This window comes from Chenopodium quinoa, unplaced genomic scaffold (assembly GCF_001683475.1).
Source record: "Chenopodium quinoa cultivar QQ74 unplaced genomic scaffold, ASM168347v1, whole genome shotgun sequence".
Lineage (NCBI taxonomy): Eukaryota > Viridiplantae > Streptophyta > Magnoliopsida > Caryophyllales > Amaranthaceae > Chenopodium > Chenopodium quinoa.
The window spans coordinates 1,985,903-2,011,069 of NW_018744874.1; the positions used below are offsets into that span (position 1 = coordinate 1,985,903).

The following is a 25,167-nucleotide window of genomic DNA, read 5'->3' on the forward strand; positions in this document are numbered from 1 at the left end:
TCATCAGACACGATGTCGATTGCGATGGAATTTGCAAATGTTTCATTAACGATAACATCTTTCCTATTCCACTGAGTCTTTGTAGAGACGTAATTCATTGAAATTTCATTGTTATCGATGTTTTGAACATCTTGTTCATTCCCCGTAGGGTTGTCTTCTTGTTCGTCCCCTTTTGGATTATCATCATTTTCTTTACTTTCATCCACATTTGGTCTTTCTTGACCTTCTGACGGGGGAACATTATTAGTCTCATTTTCTATTCCATCCAATCTTTTTAGTTTCCTTGGCTTAGAATCTTTTGAACCAAGTGGTCTTCCACGCTTTCTGCGTGCCTGAGATTCATTTTCTATGGCCTTATTACCAGTTGGGATTTCAATACGTGCAGGGGCATTTTCTGCTGGTATATGTGATTTTGTCACCTTCTTTGTGTCTACAAATGCATCGGGCAATTGATTTGCAACACTTTGTAAATGAACAATTTTCTTAACTTCTTGTTCACACATATTTGTTCGTGGGTCTAACATCAACAGTTGTGTTGCATTCCAAATGAGTTCAATTTCTTTCTTATGTGGGTTCACTTTCTCTCCCCCTAAGGCTGGGAATACTGTTTCATTAAAGTGACAATCCGCAAATCTAGCCGTAAATAAGTCACCAGTCAATGGTTCAAGGTATTTAATTATAGAGGGGGATTCAAACCCGACATAAATTCCCAGCCTTCTTTGTGGACCCATTTTTGTTCGTTGGGGTGGAGCAATGGGAACATATACAGCACAACCAAAGATTTTTAGATGTGAGATACTTGGTTCTCGACCACAAACAAGTTGTAGTGGTGAGAATTTATGATAAGTTGTAGGTCTCAATCTAATTAGCGCTGCTGCATGTATTATAGCATGTCCCCAAGCAGATGATGGCAATCTTGACCTCATTAATAATGGTCTTGCAATCAATTGTAATCTCTTAATTAGTGATTCAGCTAGACCATTTTGTGTATGAACATGAGCTACTGGGTGTTCAACATCAATTCTAATTGACATACAATAATCATTAAATGTTTGGGATGTAAATTCCCCAGCATTGTCAAGTCTTATTTTCTTTATTGTATGATCTGGGAATTGTGCTCTTAATTTGATGATTTGGGCAAGTAATTTTGCTAAGGCAACATTTCTACTTGAAAGTAGACTAACATGTGACCATCGTGTAGAGGCATTAATTAAAACCATGAAATATCGAAATGGTCCACATGCTGGATTAATTAGCCCACATATATCTCCCTGAATTCTTTCCAAGAATTTTGGAGATTCAGTAGCAATTTTGTTCATAGATGGCCTTATTATTAATTTGCCAAGTGAACATGCAGAGCATGTTAATTCATCTGATCGGGGAATTTTGACATTTCTTATTGAATGTCCAACTGAATGTGCTATTATTCTTTGCATCATCCCAGTTGCTGGATGTCCCAAACGATCATGCCATAAAATAATCAAATGTTTGTCATCTAACTTCTGGTTAGATATCATATTGATTTCCACGGGTCGTATGTTTATACGGTATAACCCCGAAGAGTATGCTGGCAATTTCTCATATATATGTTTCTTGCCATGTTTTTCTGCCGTGAGGCATATATACTTTTTTTGATCTGTCGTCATTGTTTCTAGATGATAGCCATTTTGGCGTACATCTTTAAAGCTTATGAGATTTCTTCGAGATTTACTCGAATATAAAGCATTATTGATTATTAATTTTGTTCCATTTGGAAGTATTATACAAGCCTTTCCAGATCCTTCAATTAATTTAGCTGACCCGGAAATGGTGTTTACATTTGCTTGAAACAACTTTAGTTGTGAAAAATATTTTCTATCTTTTAAGATAGTATGTGTTGTTCCACTGTCCAAAAGGCATTGATATTCGGAACTAACTTCAGGTAGATCCATATCTTCATAAAATAAATTTAAGATTAGTTCAGAATAATATCATACAAACTTTTATTGATGATAAAGATTTAAAGTACATGACTAGAAATTTAAAATACAGGGAACTAAGAAAATACATTAAAACATAGCATATGTTACATTAGTAGATGGGGAACCTAAGCATTGTTGTTTTCTCCAAGAATGAAATCATTCCCAGTTTCTGCATTGTCCATGAAGAAATCGGACACATCAAGGGTAGGACATGGAGCATTTTCTTCATTAACATAATTTGCTTCTGCATTTTTCTCTTTGCCTTTTACAGAAGCCTGGTAAAGGTCTACCAAATGTTTGGCCGTACGACAAGTACGTCCCCAATGTCCTGTCATGCCACATCTGTAACATGTGTCTTTTCCTTTTGAAAGAGTTTGTTTGTGGCTTCCAGATGACTGTCCCTTCTGTTTTTCAAAATTTTTGAAATTACTGTTTCTTTGAAAATTGTTTCTACCACGTCCTCGGCCTCGTCCGCGATAATTTCCACGGCCTTTTCCACGGCCATTGTAATTTCCACGTCCACCTCTTCTTGTAGCATTTGACTCGGGTGGATAGGAATTTGTTGCATTTGCCTCATGATGAGTGGCCAAAGACCCAGTTGGTCTCAGATTATGATTTTTCAACAAAAGTTCACTATTTTGTTCCGCAACAAGCAATACACTCATTAATTCATTGAACTTTTTAAAACCTCTTTCACGATACTGTTCTTGCAACAGTATGTTACTTGCATGAAAGGTAGTGAGTGTTTTTTCAATCATCTGTTCATCCAAAACTGGATGATCACAATATCTCAATATAGACACTATCTCATGTATGGTTGAATTATAATCAATTACAGATTTGAAATCCTGGAACCGTAAATTTGTCCATTCAAATAATGCCTTAGGAAGGAGCACCCTTTTGTGGTGTCCAAATCTTTCATTAAGGCAATCCCATAATTCTTTGGGATCTTCAACCATCATGTACTCAGTTTTAAGGCCTTCATGTAACTGATGCCTTAACAACACTAAGGCTTTTGCCTTATCTTGTTCAGTAACAGGTTTTGCAACAGTCATTGCAGAAGTGGTAGTATCAGTTGTTTGACTAGATGGACTTTTATTTTCTTTAACAGTGTGCTCCAAGCCTTGAGCTTTCAAATTCATCATTGCGTCCACTTTCCATTCCAGAAATTTCTTTCCAGATAAATCTAAGATGCTGAACTGTCTTTTCATAAGGTCTCCCATTTTAGCTACAACAAATTTCGTGATAATTAGTTTATAATAACAAATTATATGTACAACTCACATGTTTAGTTCTTCCATATTTATAATTAAGTTAATAAGACACGTGATAATTAAATTTAATAATAATAAACCTAAATAATATAGTCTTTTCTCCCCCTTGGTTTATTATTGTGAGTAATTATATGATTAGACAAAAATTAATCATGTTAGTTGCAAAAAAAACAGCAAAACGACAACAATGATAGTAGTAACAATAATTATAATGATAACGGTAATATTATACAATGATGATTAATAACAACAAACATACATAATAAAACAAAAACAAGCTTTTAATATACTAAAACGACAAAATAAGTGAGTTTTACTTATACATAATGACAAAAATTAATATTGCTACTAATAAAATTACAAGCGCCGTAATTAGAAGGAAATATTGTTTTATCTTCATTAAATCTTCCTCAAAAGTGAAGTTTTGGGTGTTTTGGTTGCCGTCGTCGGGGAACATATCGGAGAAGAAGGGGGTGAAATTTTTTTATTTTTTTTTTAGGTGATTTTTGGATAAAAAGTGGGAAGGGATAAGGGATTTGTGGTGAAATTGGGGGAAAAATCCGTCTTTTATAGAGGTAGGTTTATCCGTTACTGTTCTGTACAACTGTAAAAATATCATATAATAGTCTAACGTACTGGCATAAAATTATGGTCCATATATATATATTTATAATTGTAAAAGGTTATCACACTGGGAATGCAAGCCGTAGTGGTCCGATAGCCCTAATATCTATAAAAGATCATGGGTTCGAAAACGGAAAGAAACACAAAAAGTATGTAAAAGTAAGAAAAATAATAAGTATAAAAGGCTGCATCTTTTTGTTAATCTAGTTAATAATAATATGCATGCAAAGCAACTACTTAGCAATTATAATAACTAAGATAAAAATTTACGTAAAATGAGTATGTAATATCAACATGGATCAAACAAAGAAACATCAACATGAATAAACAAAAGATGATAGTAGTAAATTCACAAGTAAGAGAACTGTCACCGTTGTTTTTGAGGTATATATAGTAAATGTTATAGAGGATCCCAAATATGGGCAACTATAGAGCATACTCCTCGAAACATTTAGAAGTAGATAGTATTATTTGTTATAAATTTTTAGAAGTAGGTATAAATATACTTGACTGAAAACTCGTGCTGATAACGTGTTAAAGAATTTACCGATAGAAAAGTTTTGATTAATAAAAGGAGTAAAAGAGTGAAAGAAGATGGGTGAAATTGTTGTAGTGTTATCATTGTATTCTTACTTCTATGGCATTGTATTTATAGCCATGAGTTACACTAATAATACAATAATTACTCACATAGAGCCATATGAGTTCACAAGTGTTTGGACCTATATGAGCATTGTGTAATCAAATCAATAATTGGCATTCACTTATTAGACTTATCTTCTAACAGAGTTCACATTCCAAAATTAATTCTGCCATTATTGATGAGTGCAACTTGTAGATTGTTACTTTTTATGTTGTACTTCGAATTCGTTACTAGCCTAATTCATCATAATTGAATTCTGTAAGTATACTTTTTATGTTCGACGTGGGGGGAACGAAGTAGCTCACAACCTTGCACGTTTTATTCCTTTTAATGTAGAACAAGTTTGGGAAAATAGAGTCTTCCCGATGAGGTCTCTCCTTATGTACTCATGGATACTCTCATTATGAATTAATGATTTTACTCCCCGTCAAAAAAAAAAAAAAAATACTAAAATGGATGTTTTCTCTCACTCTAATCTTTATTAATTGCATAATTAGAAATTTTCAAATTTGTCAATGTATAGTTTTACTTTGGAATGAATACACTAATGTTACTTCTACACAATGTACAAAGTTTATATAGTACTACAAGGTCTACAACTCTAAAAGTATTGAACAGTGCATGATCATTGCAAAATTATTTCTCAAATTTGAATTCTTACTTTTACATCTTCATGTATGATAAACTTTATTCCAACACCTTGATGATTGTAGTTATATTCTAATAACTCCCCTCTTTCCGTTTGTTAAGACATGCAACAAGCTGACACTATTATACACGGATTAAAAGTCTCGTTGCATATATTGAGTAATGGAGAAATTGTATTCCTTGTTAAAGTTAGTATGTTTAGGAGTGAAGTCATGAAACACTTAAACCAATATACATAGTACAAATAAAAAAAACTGTTTCTTGCACATTCATATTTTCATATTCCAAATGTAACATAGAGTAGGTTGCTACATGATACACAATTACAGAAATTGTTTGCTGAAAAAGCAACACAATAAAACTAATAGGAAAGTATTGTGAAGTTCTAGTAATATACTACTAGTACAAAGAATGAAAGAACAGAAACTAACTGTTTACAAGGGGCAACTATGAAATTTACATACAATCTTCACTTAGTTCTTAATCAGTCCTTTCCAAAGTCAGCACTATAACTAGCTTGTGTCTCCAATTTCTTTCCCTCGTTTAATTTCCTGACAGCCTACAAAGCAAAGAAAAAGTATAAGATATTCAAGCACAAGCTGCATAACAAAGTATTCTAACCATTTTAAATTAAACTGTGACATTGAACAGGATCAAAATCTCTTATTTCATCAGTTTGAGCCTTAATTCTTGCAATGTGTGAGAATGGCATAGAAGCTACTGAGACAAAAAGCCGAAACAGTGAATGTTCTGGGGGTTGGGGGGGACTCTAAATACTCAAAAGGAACACATCATGATATGTAATGGTCTAATTGTGACAAACATTACCATAATGAAGTCTTCATGGATCACATAATCTCTCTCTGCACGAATAGCAAACATGCCAGCTTCAGTACACATGTTCCGTAGATCAGCCCCATTAAATCCCTGAACAAATAGGCAATAAGAAAGTATGAGTGACATGTTAGATGTAGTACAGAAAATGATATGCAAGTCTTTAAGCAATAGTTGCTCACCTCTGCTAGTTTAACAACAGCTTCATAGTCGACCTCACCATACTTGGCCATGCCAGCAGCATGAATTTTAAGAATTTCCAATCTTGAATGTTCATTTGGCAATGGAATTTCAATCTTCTTGTCTATACGACCAGGCCGAAGAAGTGCAGGGTCCAACACGTCTGGTCTGTTTGTTGCCATGATAAATTTGACCTGCAGTTACCAAGCACTTAGTGGTCAAATATTAGGTCCGAATCACATTGTTCAACAGCAATGCATACAACATAACTATCCTTGTACTAAATTTCAGTCATGATACCTTGCCTAGTTGATCAAATCCATCAAGCTGATTCAGTAGCTCCAGCAGAGTTCTCTGAATTTCACGATCAGAAGTCATACCCTCCTCACCTAGTCGTCGACCTCCAATAGCATCAATCTCGTCCATAAAGACGATGCAGGGCTGAAAATAGGAGCAATGACTTTAATAAATCATTTGAAACAAGTACAACTTATGATGAGAAAAACTTTACATTGCGACATTAGATATCCCACTTACTTGGTGATCTCTAGCGTAATTAAACATTTCACGAATCAGTCTAGCACTCTCACCAATGTAACTAATTATAATAGAACTCGCAGCAGCCTAAAACAGCAAAAGAAAGCACATCATTACATGCCAGAAAATTAAAAGAAACATCAATTAAAAAAAAAAATATGCAGCAGTTTTAATCTAACTGAATACTCTCATATACCTGTAAGAAATTGACTTTTATATTGCTCGCTATGGCTCGAGCTAACATTGTCTTGCCCGTCCCAGGAGGCCCATAGAGAAGAACACCCTGAATCTCGGAAAAAAAATACTTGATGCATTAAGACTAGCTTGGAACTAAAATGTGAAACACACCTAAAAAGAACACAAACCAGGAATTCTAATAGCAAGCCAGCCAGCCAGCCACACACACGCGTCTTACCTTTGGGGGCTTAATTCCCACCCTAATGAAAATCTCAGGATTCATTAGTGGAAGCTCGATGCATTCTTTCAGCTGTCGAATCTGATCAGATAGCCCTCCCAGAGCAGAATAGCTAATATCTCGAGAATCTTTATGAATCATATTGTATACAAGAGGACTCACCTGCATATAAAATAAGTGAGATTTCCCAAAATAATAAGGGAACCATGATTACAGTCTCACAAGCTATCACAGATTCATAGCGAAATAAATCCTTGTATCATACGGAGTAATATATATAGACAATTGTCACGTACTAAACTGTTGTACAAGATGTAAACCGATGCTGAGAAAAGGCATACATAACACAATTACTAATACAGGGCACACATTCTGTTCGATCTCCTGCCTTACTCGACTGAAAAGTAGATGCATATCAAGCATGGATCGAGGAATTGAATCAAATGCAGCCTTCAAATCTTCTATATAATGACACTAACATTTGTTCTTTGAAGGAAAAAGTTTACATACACTCCGTAACAACTTAAATATTTCCACATTAAGTCACTTCGATCCACAATTACCAGCAAATATAAACAACTGATCGAACTAAGGCACATGTATATAGCAGAAGAGATTAGAACTTACTTCACGAGGAAGAATTCCTAGAATAGTGAGGGTAGTCTTATCAAGAATCACTCGTGTTCCAGAAATTAGCTTCTCCTTGTCCACTTTGTCATGACAACCAACGATCCATTCTTCGTTGCTAATTTCCACACTTACTGTCACATTCACATATAAACACATCAATCAGTGACAAATTTGATTGATTTTTTTCCACGCCAAATCAAACTATTTGATCAAAGAAAAGCGTCGAAAACAATAGTGTCTACTATACAGTACACTTGGATATCAATATCATATAAGAACAAACAAACTAACTAATTAAAAAATTAAGAGACGTAATAAGCACAAAAATTGTCAAGCAACCATTACAGCAGATTTCATGTAACAGAATACTTCTTCCATTTATTATCATAATTTTAAAAATAATCAAATGTATAAATTCATGTAACATGTATGTTATTGAATACGAAATATTAGATTTATATCATATGAAATATGTAATCAAGATATATATTAACGATTTAAAGTTGTGAATGGACAAACAATATGACAAATTCAAGAAAAACAATAGAAAATTAACAAATTAATCCAAGAAAAAGAAGAAGAAGAACTGAAGAAGACATGAATTACTTTGCTCATTGTCAAGAAGCCTAATGACTTTTCCGACTAACTTCATGTATAATCAAATGTATAAATTCATGTAACATGTATGTTATTGAATACGAAATATTAGATTTGTATCATATGAAATATGTAATCAAGATATATATTAACGATTTAAAGTTGTGCATAGACAAACGATAAATTCAAGAAAATCAACAAATTAAACAAATCCAGGGTGCAAGAAAACCGAATTAATCAAAGAAAAAGAAGAAGACATGACTTACCTTTCTCACTGTTAAGAAGCCTAATGACTTTTCCGACTAACTTGGCACTGCTTTGTAAATATCTAAGATCAAACTCTGTTTTATTGTACTCTTTTTTTACAATTTCCAGCTCCTCTTTACCTGAATATATTGAGTTCGAACAAATTAAATTTTGCGTTATTAGCTTTTCAAGAATTCAACAAAAGATTATAGTATTAAATAGACACTTAGAAAACACAAATTGAAATGAATTAACCAAATCATATATAATAAAATATTTAATTCAATATTTAACTTCGACGACATGAATAGTAAGCGAGTAATCGAACATATTCTGCTATAAAATTCGTGCAATTGACGCTGAAGACGCCTCAAATGGAATTCTTCAATGACGAGTTTCCGATGTTCACGACGATTGTCTTCTTCCGTCGACATTAGTTAGAATCTTGTACAATGTGATATTTGCTAATGTCTATATTTGAAGAAGAAAATATTGAATTTTGTATGTTTTTGTGAGAATGAAGAGAGATTTTATAACAGTGATAGTTAGCAAGAACTCTTAGCTGAGGGCACAAAGAATTCAAACAATATAAACGAGCGAACTTTTATATCTCAAAATTGTAGTATGAGTTAGTTAGTTAGTTATATTTTGCCTTCGATTTCCTACTTGAGGTAGTCAAGGCTGCTACAAATAGCAGGTTTTTGTAGCTGATTTTTTTTTTTTTTTTTTTTGCGTGAGGAATGCTACAAGTAACAGTTTATTGCAGCTACAACAATTACCGAGTATATTTAAGGACCTGTTCTCTTCTAAATTCCAGTTCAGTTCAGCTTCTATTTCCTTCTCTCATAAACATCTCTTATAAACAGTTCAGTTCAGCTTAGTAAATCACTAAATCAAAACAGGCCCTATGTAACTTACTCTTATATTAAAATTCAAAAAATTAATTAATTAATACTCGTACTTAATAATTATATTGGTAAGAGATTTACATCAATCGAATAATAGGTAGATTAAGTGAAAATTATAGAAGTAATATACTCTTGAATGCAGGGTGCATCTAAGGCATCTTGCTCATTTGATGATAAAATGAGCAAATATTATCAATATGAGCATTTGGATATATTAGGTTTTGTGGAACAAGAACAATTAGAATTACTCAATTAATCCCTTATTTATGTCTTTATTTCCAATCATTTTTAAAATGTTAACAAGTTCTTTTTTCGGCCAAAATATGATCTTAATTGCACCTACTTACAAGCCTCAATCGATTTATGTAACGATTGTATCGTGATCTGAATTTCCACCTCATACAATAACATTCTTCACGATGGATTGCAAAGGTAATACTACGTATTTTGTACTAAGGTAACAGTTTATTTGCTATAATAAAGCTAAAAGAAATCAAATTTAGTAAACAAGCATATACAACTATACAAGTACATAATACTCCGTAGCATGCAATATATTTTTGTATTTTTTGTCTAATATGGGAATTGAATGGTGATTGAGTCATTGACTATGTCAAAGATGTTAAACTATTGATTTAAAAAATAAAATGTTAGAAGATTGTATTCATTGACAACCCTTAACCATCATATATTTGCTAATTAAATCCCAAACATAGTTCACAAGATTTCTATCTAAAAAAAGCCATCATCAACCCAAAAAAATTGGCTAAAATTTTGGACATTTGCCTTAGTTTACCATTACCATTCATCAAAAATACACAAAACAACAACGAACCAACATTTCTCAAAGCAAAAAACACCTCCGATTTTCAAGAGTGAGAAGAAAAGAAAAAAAAAAAACAGCAAAAATCTCCTTTTACTTTGATGTTTTTGAACAACTTTCCTAGAATTTCTCTTGCTTTTGTTCTGTTTTTTTTCTCCTAGTCTACCCCTTTACACCCTCCTGGGTTAGGAGGAATGATGTTGGACAAGAAAAAAAAACCACTTACCCTTCATTCCTCCACCCAAACATCCTTACCAATCTCTTCTATGACAATATTCGCGCTCCTCCCCCTCGTTCTTCTCCTCTCCCTTCCCATCTCCACCCTCGCGACCCCTGCAACTACCTTCAGCCCAAAAGATAACTTCTACATTGCTTGTGGAAGCAACGAAAAGATAAGCACCTCTGATGGAAAAACGTATGAATCTGACCAAGATGCTCATGGGTTCCTTTCGGCGGAGGACAAATACCTTGTTTCTGACCCTAATGCAAATGTACCTTCTAAGATATATTCTTCTGCTAGAGTTTTCTTAAAGGATGCAACCTACACGTTTACATTGCAGGACTCGGGTTGGCATTGGGTTCGCCTTCATTTCCTCCCTATTAAGACCGATGTTTTCAAGCTTGAGTCGGCTAGTTTTAATGTTTATACCAATGAAGTCACCCTTCTTCATAGTTTTAGTGCCACCAATCTCACAATGAAGGAGTATCTCATCCATGTTAAGTCCCAAAGGTTTTCTATTAGGTTTGAGCCTCAGAAAAACTCGGCTGCTTTCATCAATGCCATTGAGGTGTCTACCGCGCCAGATAAGTTGATTGGTGATTCAGGCCAATCTTTGTCTCCGGTGGGTCAGTTTAATGGTCTGAGTCATAGCTCACTCGAAACCATGTATCGAGTCAATGTAGGTGGAAGCCTAATAACAGCTGATAATGACACCCTTGGTAGAACATGGGTCCAAGATGATGGGTATATCAAGAACAAAAATATGGCTAAAGATGTCAATGTTCAAACCAATATCATCAAGTACCCTGACGGAGTCACCCCTTACATAGCGCCGCAAACGGTGTATGCCTCTGCAGCTGAAATGGCTGATGCTAACACCATGGAGCAGAGCTTCAACGTTTCGTGGGAGTTTCCGGTTGAGAAGTCTTACGATTACTTAGTAAGGCTACATTTTTGTGACATTGTTAGTACAGCCCTTAATGACTTGTATTTCAATGTCTACATTAATGGGAAACCAGCTATTTCTGCGTTGGATTTATCTTCAATTACGGGTAAATTAGCCACCCCAAACTTCCAAGACATTGTTGTTGATTCTTCTTTGGTAGATCAAGATAAAGTCTCGGTTCAAATTGGACCGTCAACACTTGATTCCGGTGCTAAAAACGCTATCCTCAATGGGGTCGAGGTGTTCAAGATGAACAACACGGTAAGTAGTTTGGATGGGGAGTTTGGTCCGGATGGAAAAGCTGCTACGGATGGCAAACATAAGAAAACAGTTGCTGCAGTCGGGTTTGCTATGATGTTTGGAGCGTTTGTCGGGTTGGGAGCGATGGTGATCAAGTGGCATAAGAGGCCTCAGGATTGGCAAAGGAGAAACAGCTTCTCCTCCTGGCTACTTCCTCTTCATGCAGGGGACTCAACTGTCTTTGGTAAGAGTAATTATGGGTCTAATAAAAGTAGTATCTTCACCACTGGTGGCCTTGGCCGTAGGTTCACCTTCGACGAGATCAAGGAATCCACCAAAAACTTTGCAGCCAGTGGTGTCATTGGTGTTGGTGGATTTGGTAATGTCTACATTGGAACGTTGGATGGCACCCAGGTTAATCGCCTTAAAATGCTTGGTTACACCAGTATTAAGTTTTTGGTTACAATTTTGATTAAATTTTGAATGAACTATTTAATAGTGCATTGGACAAATTGAAAGAAACAGAACAGAATTTTACTAATCATAAACTTAATTTTACAACTCAAACTAACATTTATAAGGATGACGAGAACATACCTTTATAATCGATGTATGGACATTGACATTGATCTCTTAATCATGAACAGGTAGCAGTCAAGCGAGGCAACCCTCATTCAGAGCAGGGTATCAACGAATTCATGACCGAAATACAGATGCTGTCCAAGCTTCGCCACAAGCATTTGGTGTCTTTGATAGGGTATTGTGATGAGAATAGTGAGATGATCCTGGTGTACGAGTACATGTCCAATGGACCTTTACGCGACCACCTCTATGGAAAGAACTTGCCTCCATTATCTTGGAAGCAAAGACTCGAGATCAGCATTGGAGCAGCTCGTGGACTACACTACCTCCACACAGGATCTGCCCAAGGAATCATCCACAGAGATGTCAAGACAACAAACATTCTCCTTGACGAAAACTTTGTCGCAAAGATGGCAGACTTCGGACTATCCAAGGATGGTCCAGGCCAACAAGCAGACCATGTCAGCACAGCAGTAAAGGGTAGTTTCGGGTATCTTGATCCAGAGTATTTCAGGAAACAGCAGCTTACTGACAAGTCAGATGTGTACTCATTCGGAGTAGTCTTGCTCGAGGTTTTATGTGCTCGTCCTGCCATCAACCCGGCCCTATCTAGAGAACAAGTGAACCTTGCAGAATGGGCAATGAATTGCAAGAGGAAGGGAATGCTGGAAAAAATCCTCGATCCTGTCTTAGTTGGATCGATAAACCCAGAATCGATGAAGAAATTTGCTGAGGCAGCTGAGAAATGTTTGGCTGAGTATGGGTGTGACAGGCCTACAATGGGTGATGTGCTATGGAACCTGGAGTACGCGTTGCAAATTCAAGAGGCATCGGCGCAAGGAAAGACAGAAGATGCTTCTACAAACCTAAACTCTACTGCAGCTTCTGCACCTGTGGCAGTGGAACCAAACGCTATCATTCCTGAGCAGACACAAGCCATCGATGAACGATCTGGAACTGCTCTACTTGCCCAATTTAGCAACCTCAGTGGAAGATGAAAAACAAAATTAAGAAAAAAATCTATTAATTTTTGGAAAATTGCAAATCAATGCTCATAAACAGATGCTTTCAATGGTGATAATGGAGGTGGCTTTGTTTTTTCGCTGTGTTTTCTCAGTATGTCAAAACAATTCAATGGTGTTATTTAGTGATGTTATAGCATGTTCTTGTCTAGAATGATTATTTCTCTCAAGCTCTGGCGCGCAGTGTAAACTTACTTGCAGATAATAACTTATTAATGTTTGTGTTGTCTTCATAAATTCATGTATATATATGTCAGAGATGAGAGGCAATAGAAATTTTTTTACTTAGAAGATTTCCATGTAAACTAGTAGTATCATTTTTTCAACTGAATTTACTTTTTGATTTCTTAATACTACTTAGGTAATTACTTCAGATAGATTAAATCAGTACAGCAACTCTAATAATAAAACTGTCCATATTGCAAAACTTCAATTAGAATTCAAAAATCGCACATCCACCACTTAATTTGAAAAGATGCACAATAATAGACATGAAGTACAAAGTAGAACACTTATAGCTTATCAGATTTAAGTGATTTATGATTGCTGTGAGTTTCTGTGAAAGATTATGTCATTTCAGACGGTATACATCATAATTATATCCTTATGTTCTTTTACGAAAATACAAAAAAAAATTGTAAGATTACAGCTTGAGTACCGTATACCATACCAGCGTTTGATCTATTGGTCCAATGTCAGTTTATAGTCATACTTAACGAACAAAATCTAAAACCTTGAGGCATTTTGATCTATTGGACCAATATCAGTTTAAAGTCAGAATAGCTAATTAATTAACTTAATACATTACAAGTATATACTCGAATACATACTAATTGAAGATTTCTTACTTACCGGCCAATAGAGTTATTTGGATGTGGATGTGTGTGTATTGCTCGATCTAAGACATGAACTAAAGAATAAGCGACTATGCAACAAGTGCAAGGAGGTGTACGGATGAGGATCAGGAAATTGAATTTTTCACAAGGGAGTAAAGAAGGATTTGGATGCCAAGGCTAAATGGCTAATGACACTATGGCACCTTAAATTGCTAATTTAATAACGCAAATTATATGCTACTCCTGGAGTACCATGAGTACCATGTGCATGACTGCATGGTACTCCAGATTTATAAAATTTATGTTATTTTAATATGAACTTCTTGTTATTTCAATTTATATATGTGTTATTTTATATTGTATGTTTTTTTTCAACATTGATCCTTTCGCTGTACTCAGATTTATAAAATTCATGTTATTTTGATGTGAACTGTTTATTATTTCAATTTATATCTGTTATTTTTCAAATAAATACATGTTATTTTAATAAATACATGTTTTTTTATTCATGATTTTGAAGTAAATAACATACGGAGTATTATTTTAGCAAAATAACACAAGGTTTATTTTAAGCAAAACAGAAAAAGACTTAGGTAAAATAACTCAAGTATATTGGGTATGGAGTACCGTGCATGATCCAAGAGTATAAATCTTTTATTATAAATCTCACCACATCCTTTCAATCAACATGGCTTGTAATTGTCGTCATTTTACTTTCAATGTGTCGAAAATCTCAATCATTAAGGGCAATTATCCGTCAAAGAAGGCTGCGGGATAGGAATTAAGGGTACATGCATACATCAAATACATGGTGCCTCTAAAAAAGAGGTAGGCTTAAAAATAGCTAAAGATAGACCAAAGAGCCATATACGTCTAAAGATATACCGACGGTCAAGTCATACACAACCTCCGCCATCTGAAAATAAGGTGAATACACAAGCACATGATTCAGAGGCTTAAAAACACAATCCACTAAATTTTATTTTTCTTTTATGTTTTTCAATCTAATTATCCACTAATTTTATTTTATTTTCCTTTCATTTTTTCCAATCTAATTATATTCCCCACACTATAATTGAGCAACTTCAATTTATGACGTCTAAAATAAAAATATTCTTCTAAGTTCCAAACTCTTTTTCTCATCCACCAGCTTATATAGTATATTCATGCATCTCATCCATATATATAAATAGGTAGCAGAACTAGAGAAGGCTTTCCCCATCACCCCCCCCCCCCAAAATCGATCCTTCGATCTCTTGCAAAAAAATGGAGAATAAAACAACAAATGAAGATGTTTTTGACATGGATGCTCTGGAGATGAATCTTCCACAAAGTAAAATCAAATATGGGTAGAGGTGATACCCCTAGGTTAGGTTAGGAATGATTTGGGGACGGGTAATATTTTATCATCGATATGATTATGTTTAATTCAATGGATTATAGTCATATGAATTTTTGAGTTGGGTTCATGAAAAAAAAAAAAGAAAAAAAAAAGAAATAGATTGTTTAATTTCACGTATTGTTATGTCAGACTTCTCATGTCTTTAGTTAATGTATAGCTTCCCTTTGTTTCAAAATAAATCTAACATTTAAATTTCGTCAAATTATTTAGTTATATGTAAATAAATTATGAAATGCTAATACTTTGAAAACACATTGAGAATTCATAACGATGCCAATTCATGGTCAAAGTTTACAAAGACTAACCTTAGAAGTAAAAAAAACAAAAAAAACAAAACAAAACAAAAAGATGTTGCTTTTATACTTAAAAGTAGAAGTATCAACTGAAGGATTCAAGCTCCTAATCTAAGAATTGTTTCTTGATTTGGTTAATAGGAGAGGGTTATCCCGATACTACTCGGAAAAATCAAGATCATTTGCATGTTTGGCTGATGTCCATACATTGGACGATTTGAAGAAACAAGATCATAGGAAGCCAAAGAAGCAGAAGAACTACAAATATCAAGCAACACACAGCCTCCTATGCCTTGCATAGGCGTTTAAAAGCCCCTCCCAAACGAAAATACGGCTTAGAATGTCACAAAAGATGTGACTTTCTTTTCCTTCTTTTTTTGGTTAGATACAATATATGTTGGTTTGGTCAAAAAATTTTGTAAATACTAAAATAGGGATTAGAACAATCAGAGAAGGCAGTTTTTCCTACTATGATAAATAATGAGATAAGGTAAGCAATGAATTTGAGATATTCTAATCTAGATTATGAAACAACCCTGAATGGCTGTACCCCCTCCTCACTCTAATCTATCTCCTCAACTAAAAATTAACTGGCATAACAATAGTCACACAGCTCCACGCAATAGAATCCACCACAGTGACAGGATAAAAAAACGGGGGCAAAAGAGGAAGAAATAAAAGCACATCCAAGCATTGCAACAAGAATTAACCTGACTCCATGGACAGGTCTGATCTTGGAAGTGATGATATCTGATTCTGTGCACTAGAGATTTGACGCAGCAACCGGTAGCTGAACTCCTACAAATGCACAGCATCTAAGTTCCAGAAAAAGGAAAGCAAAGAAAGCCATTCCATAAGCCATTCTTAGAAGCAAAGTTCAGAAAGCTAGCTGTATCAAACCTGAGTTTCTTGCATCACGTTTTAATACAAAAAAAAAAATGTAATTGCATAAACAGGTCAGTCTTAACATCAACCATGTTGAATAAGGTTAGGAGACAGCCAACCAGAAAGGAAATCCTGAGAAGAGTATATTGATATCCAAAATAGCTTGATAATCAACATAATAGCAAAAATTCAAGCGTCAGCTCATACAAGATTCCAATAGGTTCCAGACAATAGCAATGTGCATCAGTCAATAATTTACAGTGAGACAAACCGCTAAATCCATTCTACACTACTAACCTTCAAAGACAATGAGACAAAAGTAGACGGTTAAGAGTCAAAAGCTTGCAAGGCTAGACCTAACTCATGGTCAAATGCTAGGCGAATCTAATAGATCTCTAATGCAGTAAATTAGGATAAAATAGTTTTGGACAAAATGTCCAAAGCAATTTATACCAGTCTTTTCTTCTTGGCCATTTCAGAATTCAAATGGTCAAGTATGATAAGATCATCACCATCATCTTCCAAAATTACGTCTTTATTCTTGCACTTTGTATCATTGCCACATGAAGGATGAGAAACAGAGGAATTTGAAAGCTCAGAAAAGTTTCTTTTCTTGGATACTGCATTGACTTCAGTTTCCCCAATTTCTGCAATCTCTAAAGGCACCGCTTGATCAGTACCTGTACCTGATGTGCTCTCACCATTCTGAGCAGAAGTTTTATTTTCTGTATCAGTTGGGACTTGCAACCAGCCAATGAGAACCATACCATCAGGCTCTTTTTCCTCATCAAAATCCTCCCTGCACAAAATGTAAAAAAAATGAATGGCATTACAGGCAATTTAGGAGTACTTGGCTCCAGAAATATAACAAGGAAATATCCATCTTATTTCTTATGTTTATACAGTGAGACGTTTCTAATGAAAATAGCTCAAACTTAAAAATGACATTTAAAATCGGAAAGGAACTCATAGTGAAATCAAACATGATCATAAGTTAACAACGAGAAATAGATGTATCAGTGACATAATAAGGAAACCAGCTAGCTGAGGAGAAAGTAAGCATGATGATTGGTTTACTACAGCAAGAAACAGAGGAGATGAAGGAGGAAAAGACGTCATCCCAAATCCCACATTCACAAGTTCCAATTGTCTCTTTTCCATCACAAACACCATCATAAACATTACCACTGTACATATCAAGCCCCATACTCTCACCTAACAGAGCCATACTCCCACAGTCCCACTGGCCCTGAATACTGATAACATTAGGATAACTCTTATAGAAGAGTGCAATTTATTAAAACGTGCTTCGTCACAAGGCTAGTATATCAATAACACTAACATCATCTATACATATTATATAGCACACTTATCTAGGAACATAAATTATTTACAGCAATCATGTTACTGAGACGTATATATATATATATATATATATATATATATATATATATATATATATATATATATATATATATAAATATACACTAAAATAAAAATAAAATAAAATAAAATAAAATAAATAAAAAAAAGAATCGCAAGTTCAGATGTGTCTATCACCAATACCTGAGGAGAAAAGACAAATTTTATAAGGTAACCTACATATTCAGCAGCTCTATTTGGTAGACCAAAAATCATTGAATTCATACGGCAAACCTGTGACTTAAAGCCGTACACCTGATTGAATTATTTTCAGGCATTGACAGGTCTACCCTTTTTTGAATCATAATCTATAGCAAATACCCCGCCCTCTGAATCCCTCCCATATGGTTGTTATCTGTGAAGGACTTGAACCAAAAGAGCACCAGAACAACCATTTGTAAATCCCCCCCCCCTCCAAAAAAACACACACACACACACACTATGTCCCCCATGTTTCCAGAAATTGAGTTGTTTTCTCGGTTTGGGTTAGCCTTTGGGAGTAAAACAAGCCAATCAAAAGCCCGTGCATATCCTTCATTTCAGTTAATCATCATCATTAAATTTGTCCACACTATCTCAAGTATAAAAGCTTTCCAAGTACAATAGCATGTATGTAAATGTTGGACATAACAAATATAAACAAGTGAAAACCTTTGCTTTATGTTGATTTCACAGGACAATTGCTGGTGAAAATCCTCAACTGTGACGAGTGTACCACCAATGACTGGAGATGGAAGCTTGGAAAGCACCTGGAGGAAGCCAAAGTATGAGAGTCTCAAACACCACAATATAAATGTTGATAAAGCTCAAACAGATAAGAGGAGCAACCACCTTCTCAAGATTTGCTTCATAATTCCGTATCTCGTCTTCATCAAGATCGTCACCAATCTCATATAACAAGGAAGTACCTTGCATTACTATAGGCAGGTTCATGCCCAACTTTGCTCGGACAATTTTCTCAATAAAATCCCGAAACTTTGTGCGTGAAGCATTAACCTCAAGTGTCAATGGGGTCTACAGAAATAGAATTATGACAAAGAGGGAAAAGTCATTAGAGGAACTCCAACAGCAGAGCAAGTTAAGTAGACAAGGACCAAAACCATTACCGTAGAACAGACGAAGCATGATTTGTTAGGCTCAAATGGCTCAACAGGCATAAGAAGCATCTTTCTTTTTGGATGCTCATTACAGAAAGTCATCCTGGGTTTAAATTTCAGAAAAAACAAATAAATACATAATAAAAACCAAGTTCACAACTAAATACAGAGTCCATCACTTATGTAAGCTATATGCAATTTAAATAAATCACAGCAAATTAAAATAAATGTGGCAACTACAATTGAGAGGCATCCAGCTCAAAGCTCAAGCACTTCACAGATCTTCACTTTAAAAAGATAAAAATTGAGGGATTTAGTTTAAAAAAAACCACAATAATCTGATAAATTATAGCAGAGATAGGCACACAATGAAAGTGAAGAGGGGATGTAGAGAGACAAGGAGAAAATAATAAAGCTTAACTGAAACAAAACATGAAATTTGTTGTGGAATTTCACATATCACATCATAGAAAAGTGTTATCCAAATTCTGATTTTCAACCTTCTAAAATAAAATAGAAAGTTTTGATGTTAAAAGACAATAGATACCAAAGGATTCAGGACCAACCTCACATTTTCCAAGTCCTTATTAAGCAGCTTAATGGCCTCAATAACAATCAACCCAGCAACTACAGCATTTGTTGTAGCCACTGCATGTACAATATTGCCAGCAATGCCTTTTGCTTCAAAGAGGCTATGCATAGGAATACCAAAAGAGGTAGCCCGTATATTTGCAGCAGCAGTGACAAACTCAACAGCTAACTGATCATCTTTATCAAAAGCCAGGCTTCCAATTTCCTGTTTAGAGCAATAACAGTAAAGTAAATTAATACCCCAAAGCCAATCAGAATCATAGGCTGATCAAAATGGCAGCTAGGGAGGGAGCGAAACCTTCTCTCTTTTCGAGAAAAATAGTTTTAAAGCTTCCAAAAAAACATTAGAGTTCTCTGCCAGGTTCCACACGTCTTGCGGATTCTTCAGCCCAAGTGTTGCCATTGCTGAGACTGAAGCTAGATCACCACTGGAACAACTTTGATCCAAGTTTCCATTTTGCTGGTTATCAGATAGAACATCTCTAGAATATATTGGCTTAGGCCTGGTGCGATTTTTCCAAGTCTCGTCATTAGACAAAGCTAATTCAATGTTGTAGCCAAAAACATGATCGTATATTCTCCTTCCATAACAATCAGTATCTTCATCATTCCTACGCTCAAATATGTCATCGGTGTGTTCGGAGGAGCTTGCACCGTCACTTGAACGTACATTGAGATCATTATCCTGATTCTTATCACCAAACAACTTGGCGAAGAGCAAATCCTTGGCCCAAACAATACAGTGAACAAACTGCAAGCCAAAGCACAGAATTATATCACCAATACAAAGTCGTGTGAGGTGAAGGCAATACAAAAGCATCATTTGGTGGTTAAGAAGCATATAACTACCTTTGACGGTGTATTAGTAATAGTACAAACAGGATATGATTTCGGAGCGGGCTTAGGATAGCATTCATAGCATTCAGTTCTGTCCTTCACATGCACAGCTACCTGATTTTCCCGCCACAAAAAACAAAAAACAAATGAGAGAAAATATTCAGATGATGCATTTACCTAAGCCGTTGCACTAACATAAAATTATTGATGAGTAGAAGAAAATTGTAGTTTGTGGAAAGGAATCAAGATAACCAATCTAGCTCTAGGACATACTTCTTTGCATTAAGGGTAGCTCCTGTCTGCAGTCTAGTTTAAAAACCATCATCATTATTCAAAACCTAAACCAGGCAGTGAGGGAAGCTACTATGCAGTATAAAATTCTGACGAAGGTCACACTTTCCCTTACCAAAACTTGAAAACTCAAAAACCAAACTCAAGGGGAAAATTCATTTTCTACAACCACCTTTTTCCCCTGTGTAAGGATATTATATGTCAAACATGATCTCTCCTTTCTAAAATCTCTTTAAATAAATCTAACCACCATTCATACCCTTTTTTAGTTGATGGTAACAAAACAGTCTCAGATTTTTAAGTATGTTAAGTGACCTATTGTTTAAAATTTATAGTTTCCATATTGTACTTTGTTAAAAGTTTCCAACTTTCTGCATGTCTTCGTTTATATTGTTTCTACAATTCCTTTTTCCATGCGCATATGCTACTCATTTACCAAGGCAAGGCTGTTAGCGATCAAGCCTCATGCCACGTTAAGCCTGATAACCAAGATTGAGGTCAGTGATATAGCCATTCTACAAAAGCAGGCTTTAAGCAACGTTTGAGAGGGAGGGGGGTAATATAAACAATAATTATAAAAATAAAAAAACAAAAACATAAAAATGGATGCCAACCTCATTTTAATGTACTTGTTACAATTTTATTAAGCAGAGAAAAAATTACCTGTCCCAAGAACCCAGTAGTCCCACTCTCTACCAGTGGGACACCAGCTGCCAAGCGGATGCGGTTTACATGTCGCCTAGCATCCAGATTATCAAGACCATTCAAAATGACATCAAACTGCTTAAAAAAGTCCACATTAAATTCAGAGCTCTTAATATTAGCATGGTGGGCAGTAATACTTATATGAGGCCTGAACTTCAATACAGCATCTCGAGCAACCTGGAAGAGTTTTAGTAAGATAGATTAATTACCCAGCCAGTCATCCATAAACCACTATGCTAAGCGGATACATACCTTTGCCTTCGATTGTCCCACATGGGACTGTCGAAACAAAAACTGCCTGTTCAAATTGCTAACTTCTATTGTGTCCATGTCAATCTGCAAATGGAAATGAGCATGTGATGAAATCTCTAGCCACTGAATAAATTTTACCATTAAAAGAACACATAATAATATTTTTAGCTTACTTCTACCCTTTTTCTCCAACGGGAAATGGGGACAGAGATGACAAAACACGGCAGCAAAAAGAACATAAATTATAAGATATACAGCAATAAAATAAAATAAAAAGAGGAAGTTATAGCCAAAAGCAAGCATAGTAAAAGCAGTTCATATCTCTATGATGAATTATACCATCACAAAACGCGGTTCAAGTTCAAGATGTGTTGCCTATACTGAGTTTAAAAATAGTAAATGCAAACCAAAGACAGGTACATCCATACAAGATAGATATGTTCGAGAAATCTAGCAGAATCAATCGACTGCTACACATGATATAACAACACTGTAATTTACTGAAATAAACCTCAAACAATGTGTTGTTAAGCCCATGACCCCTCACATATGTCATATAGGAAACCATCACCAAAGTACTATCTTCAGTCCTATATCTCTCAAGTACACATGAAATTTGGGGGCTCCAAATTAGATGAAACCACGAATGTATTCTGAGAAATTACCTAATCTTAACATCAGAACACTTGGGTGCACATTCAAACAACAGCACAGCCAGCTAAGTACATAGACAGAAAGCACCTCATGATACTAAGCATCACAGTTTAAAATCAAGATTGACTTGAATTGCTCGTGTCACCAGGATTGACACTATTGTCTATGGTACTTCTGAAAGCAACACATAAACATTCTCTATCCCAAAAAGGCGAAAAGGTCTCAAATTCAACTTATCTACTCATAACGAAACTTTAACAGCCAATGTAGAAAGAAATCACTTGAATGATACTTCATTCAACTATAATTATGACATGCAATTTAGAGAAACAGCATAATATGGCTGTTAAGCCTTATAAAGCTTAAATTGGCTAATTCTTCACACAAAATTGACTAATTAGCCAAGCAAAATGCGCCCATCCGAACATAATTAATTTTATACCATTTTTCGCGCATAATTAATTAATTTTACCTATTACAACAATTGAACTTCACACAACCTAAAACCCTTAAAACTTCAACACTAAATTAAACCCTAGGTGCCAGAAAATAACAATACTTTCAAAAAATTATAAAATTGAGGAAAATGATGAAGAAATCTCACAATATGTATGTCTTGGAAGCCAGAAAGAGCGAGGGTTTTGAGCAGTTCACAGCCAATACCACCAGCACCAACCATAAGAACTTTCGCACCCTAATTTTCCACCAAAAAAAAACAAAATCAAAATCAAATTCAATGATATACTTCACAGCAAAATCAATCGAAACAGTAAACCCTTAAATTCCAAAAAAAAAAAAAAAAAAAAGCAAAAAATTAGGGCATGCCATGCAAAAACTGCAGAGAAATTTACCTTAATGGCGTTCAACTGTTGCTGAGAAGCCATTGAAAGAGAGAGAAAGATGGGAATTTTGAAGTAAAATTAGGGATTTCAGAATTTCTGGGGATTAAATTGAGAGCGAAAATTGAGGGTTTAGTGAAATTTTTGGGGGGAATCTAAAAGAGGTTGATTTTGCGAGATTTTGCCCCAAAAAACACTCACTCTCTCTCTCTTAAGTTTTCTCTCTCTTGCTCTTGAGTAAACGAGGGAGTGGCGGGCGCCAAGAAGGCAAGAACTAAGAGAGTGTATTTTTTCACCAAGTGAGTAGAGAAGTCAAAGCGACAGAAAAAAGGCTATTTATTGATCTAGATCTCGCAACTATTCCAAGCAAAAAAAAAAAAAAAAAAAAAGATTCGTTGATGGGATGGTTTGAAAATAGAAATTAGGTTACCACCGAATCTTTGATAATTGCATGAAAAAACATATTGACGTGTGATCTTGTTAAATACGACGGATTGGTCATTAATATGTAAAATATGTTGTTGAAGGAACTTATGGTGGTTTTTCGCAATTTGTAGTGCTGGGGCTTGCTTCATCTAGCTTGGTCTCATTCGTCGCCAAAAATATGTCAATCTTGTCTTTGATTTGTTATCGTCACTCTTGTAAGTTAGTTGATCTTCATATTAGTGTTGAAGTAGTGATGAAAATATCAACATTTTAAACGAGTATATCTAAAAGTAAGGACAAGTTAAATACAAAGTATATGTAAATGGTCACCAAGCACCTGAAAGAGATAACATAATTTCTTATATGTGGCATGACCACTTCACATATTAGGTAATAAATTTAATATTGTATTATGGGTTTCACGTATGTGAGATTACATATAAAAGTAAGGACGTGTTGAATACGAAGTATATATAATACTCTGTATATAAGTGTTCACCAAGCACCTCAGTGATAAATACACACACAAATTCTTACATATGGCGTGGTCACTTCACATATTAGGTAATTTAATTTAATATTAGGTGTTTCACATATGTGAAGTTACATCAATACAAAAATGGGATTACGCTTTTGAATATCTGGAATTATTCTTTCATTAATTAAAACAAAAGAATAAGGGTACTCGAATAACATATGAAGTTACTTTTTAAAAAAATTACTTTATAAAACTCATTTACTCCATATAATGAATTTGGGTTATGTTTATGGACAAAATGAGTTACTCTAATAAATAAGGTAGCTTGTACAAATTAATAATCATTCTTATAAACCACTGTGGTCAGCTGCTAGTCATTCTAAAAGCTAGAAAAATTGTCAAAAATAGCACGACCCTTGGTTAGTATTCTAACAACAAAACATATTGTAAGTTTCAATTATTCCAAAATAAAATGACATTTGACAATACTTTGTTTTAAAAAACGGTTAATTTATTACACAAGTTCAACTGGATACGTGTCACATTATGATTGATTAAAATTTTGGAAAAGGAGAAAAAACACTCCCACCATAATTGCCCCTTTCCACTCCAACCATCTATCATCACCTAATCCTACTTTCCTCTATCCCCATCTCAACCTTGCTTTCCCTAACCCAGTGCCTAGCCTCTTTTCTCAGTCCCTTTGCCTTGTCGGTTGGTGCGGAAGTTTTTTGACGGTGAAGATGTTTTTGCCTTGTCGGTTGGTGCAGAACTTTTTTGATGGTGGATATGTAAGGGGTTTCAAGGGGGGTATGGTAGGGATTTTGGG

At 34.9% G+C, this 25,167-nt stretch overlaps 4 protein-coding genes across 4 annotated transcripts; 1 reads left to right on the plus strand and 3 right to left on the minus strand.

Moving 5' to 3' along the window:
* Nucleotides 1-2,086: 2,086 nt before the first annotated feature.
* On the minus strand, nucleotides 2,087-3,184 carry LOC110704876. The gene has a single exon (XM_021882689.1). The coding sequence runs from the start codon at nucleotides 3,182-3,184 to the stop codon at nucleotides 2,087-2,089; it is 1,098 nt and encodes a 365-aa protein (XP_021738381.1).
* Nucleotides 3,185-5,400: 2,216 nt separating this feature from the next.
* Nucleotides 5,401-9,023, minus strand: LOC110704877 (26S proteasome regulatory subunit 10B homolog A-like). The gene is made up of 10 exons (XM_021882690.1): nucleotides 8,918-9,023; nucleotides 8,610-8,729; nucleotides 7,744-7,877; nucleotides 7,117-7,278; nucleotides 6,898-6,984; nucleotides 6,702-6,788; nucleotides 6,465-6,605; nucleotides 6,167-6,358; nucleotides 5,979-6,077; nucleotides 5,401-5,709 (listed from the first exon to the last, which is right to left on the minus strand). Exons 1-10 carry the CDS (start codon nucleotides 9,021-9,023, stop codon nucleotides 5,635-5,637), a joined length of 1,203 nt encoding a protein of 400 aa, XP_021738382.1. The 3' UTR covers nucleotides 5,401-5,634.
* Nucleotides 9,024-9,975: 952 nt separating this feature from the next.
* LOC110705129 (probable receptor-like protein kinase At4g39110) lies at nucleotides 9,976-14,610 on the plus strand. The gene is made up of 2 exons (XM_021882969.1): nucleotides 9,976-12,140; nucleotides 12,374-14,610. Exons 1-2 carry the CDS (start codon nucleotides 10,515-10,517, stop codon nucleotides 13,304-13,306), a joined length of 2,559 nt encoding a protein of 852 aa, XP_021738661.1. The 5' UTR covers nucleotides 9,976-10,514; the 3' UTR covers nucleotides 13,307-14,610.
* A 2,257-nt stretch (nucleotides 14,611-16,867) lies between these two features.
* On the minus strand, nucleotides 16,868-23,789 carry LOC110705130 (SUMO-activating enzyme subunit 2-like). Its single transcript, XM_021882970.1, has 11 exons — nucleotides 23,447-23,789; nucleotides 23,200-23,289; nucleotides 21,942-22,025; nucleotides 21,648-21,866; nucleotides 20,706-20,807; nucleotides 20,155-20,607; nucleotides 19,832-20,061; nucleotides 19,275-19,368; nucleotides 19,000-19,182; nucleotides 18,820-18,917; nucleotides 16,868-17,545 (listed from the first exon to the last, which is right to left on the minus strand). The coding sequence occupies exons 1-11, from the start codon at nucleotides 23,477-23,479 to the stop codon at nucleotides 17,194-17,196; spliced, it is 1,938 nt and encodes a 645-aa protein (XP_021738662.1). The 5' UTR covers nucleotides 23,480-23,789; the 3' UTR covers nucleotides 16,868-17,193.
* Nucleotides 23,790-25,167: the final 1,378 nt, after the last annotated feature.

Bases quoted from the DNA above. Each gene is read 5' to 3' on its own strand.
- LOC110704876 (XM_021882689.1), bottom strand. From the start codon at position 3,184: ATGGGAGACCTTATGAAAAGACAGTTCAGCATCTTAGATTTATCTGGA.
- LOC110704877 (XM_021882690.1), bottom strand. From the start codon at position 9,023: ATGTCGACGGAAGAAGACAATCGTCGTGAACATCGGAAACTCGTCATT. The intron at 8,730-8,917 runs GTTCGATTACTC...CAATATATTCAG, and splicing joins CGAATTTTATAGCAGAATAT to GTAAAGAGGAGCTGGAAATT. The intron at 6,789-6,897 runs GTATATGAGAGT...TTGCTGTTTTAG, and splicing joins TAAAAGTCAATTTCTTACAG to GCTGCTGCGAGTTCTATTAT.
- LOC110705129 (XM_021882969.1), top strand. From the start codon at position 10,515: ATGATGTTGGACAAGAAAAAAAAACCACTTACCCTTCATTCCTCCACC. The intron at 12,141-12,373 runs GTTAATCGCCTT...AATCATGAACAG, and splicing joins GAACGTTGGATGGCACCCAG to GTAGCAGTCAAGCGAGGCAA.
- LOC110705130 (XM_021882970.1), bottom strand. From the start codon at position 23,479: ATGGCTTCTCAGCAACAGTTGAACGCCATTAAG. The intron at 22,026-23,199 runs GTGAGATTTCTT...TTCCATTTGCAG, and splicing joins GCTTCCAAGACATACATATT to ATTGACATGGACACAATAGA. The intron at 17,546-18,819 runs GTTTTCACTTGT...CATTTTGTGCAG, and splicing joins GAAATCAACATAAAGCAAAG to GGAGGATTTTGATGAGGAAA.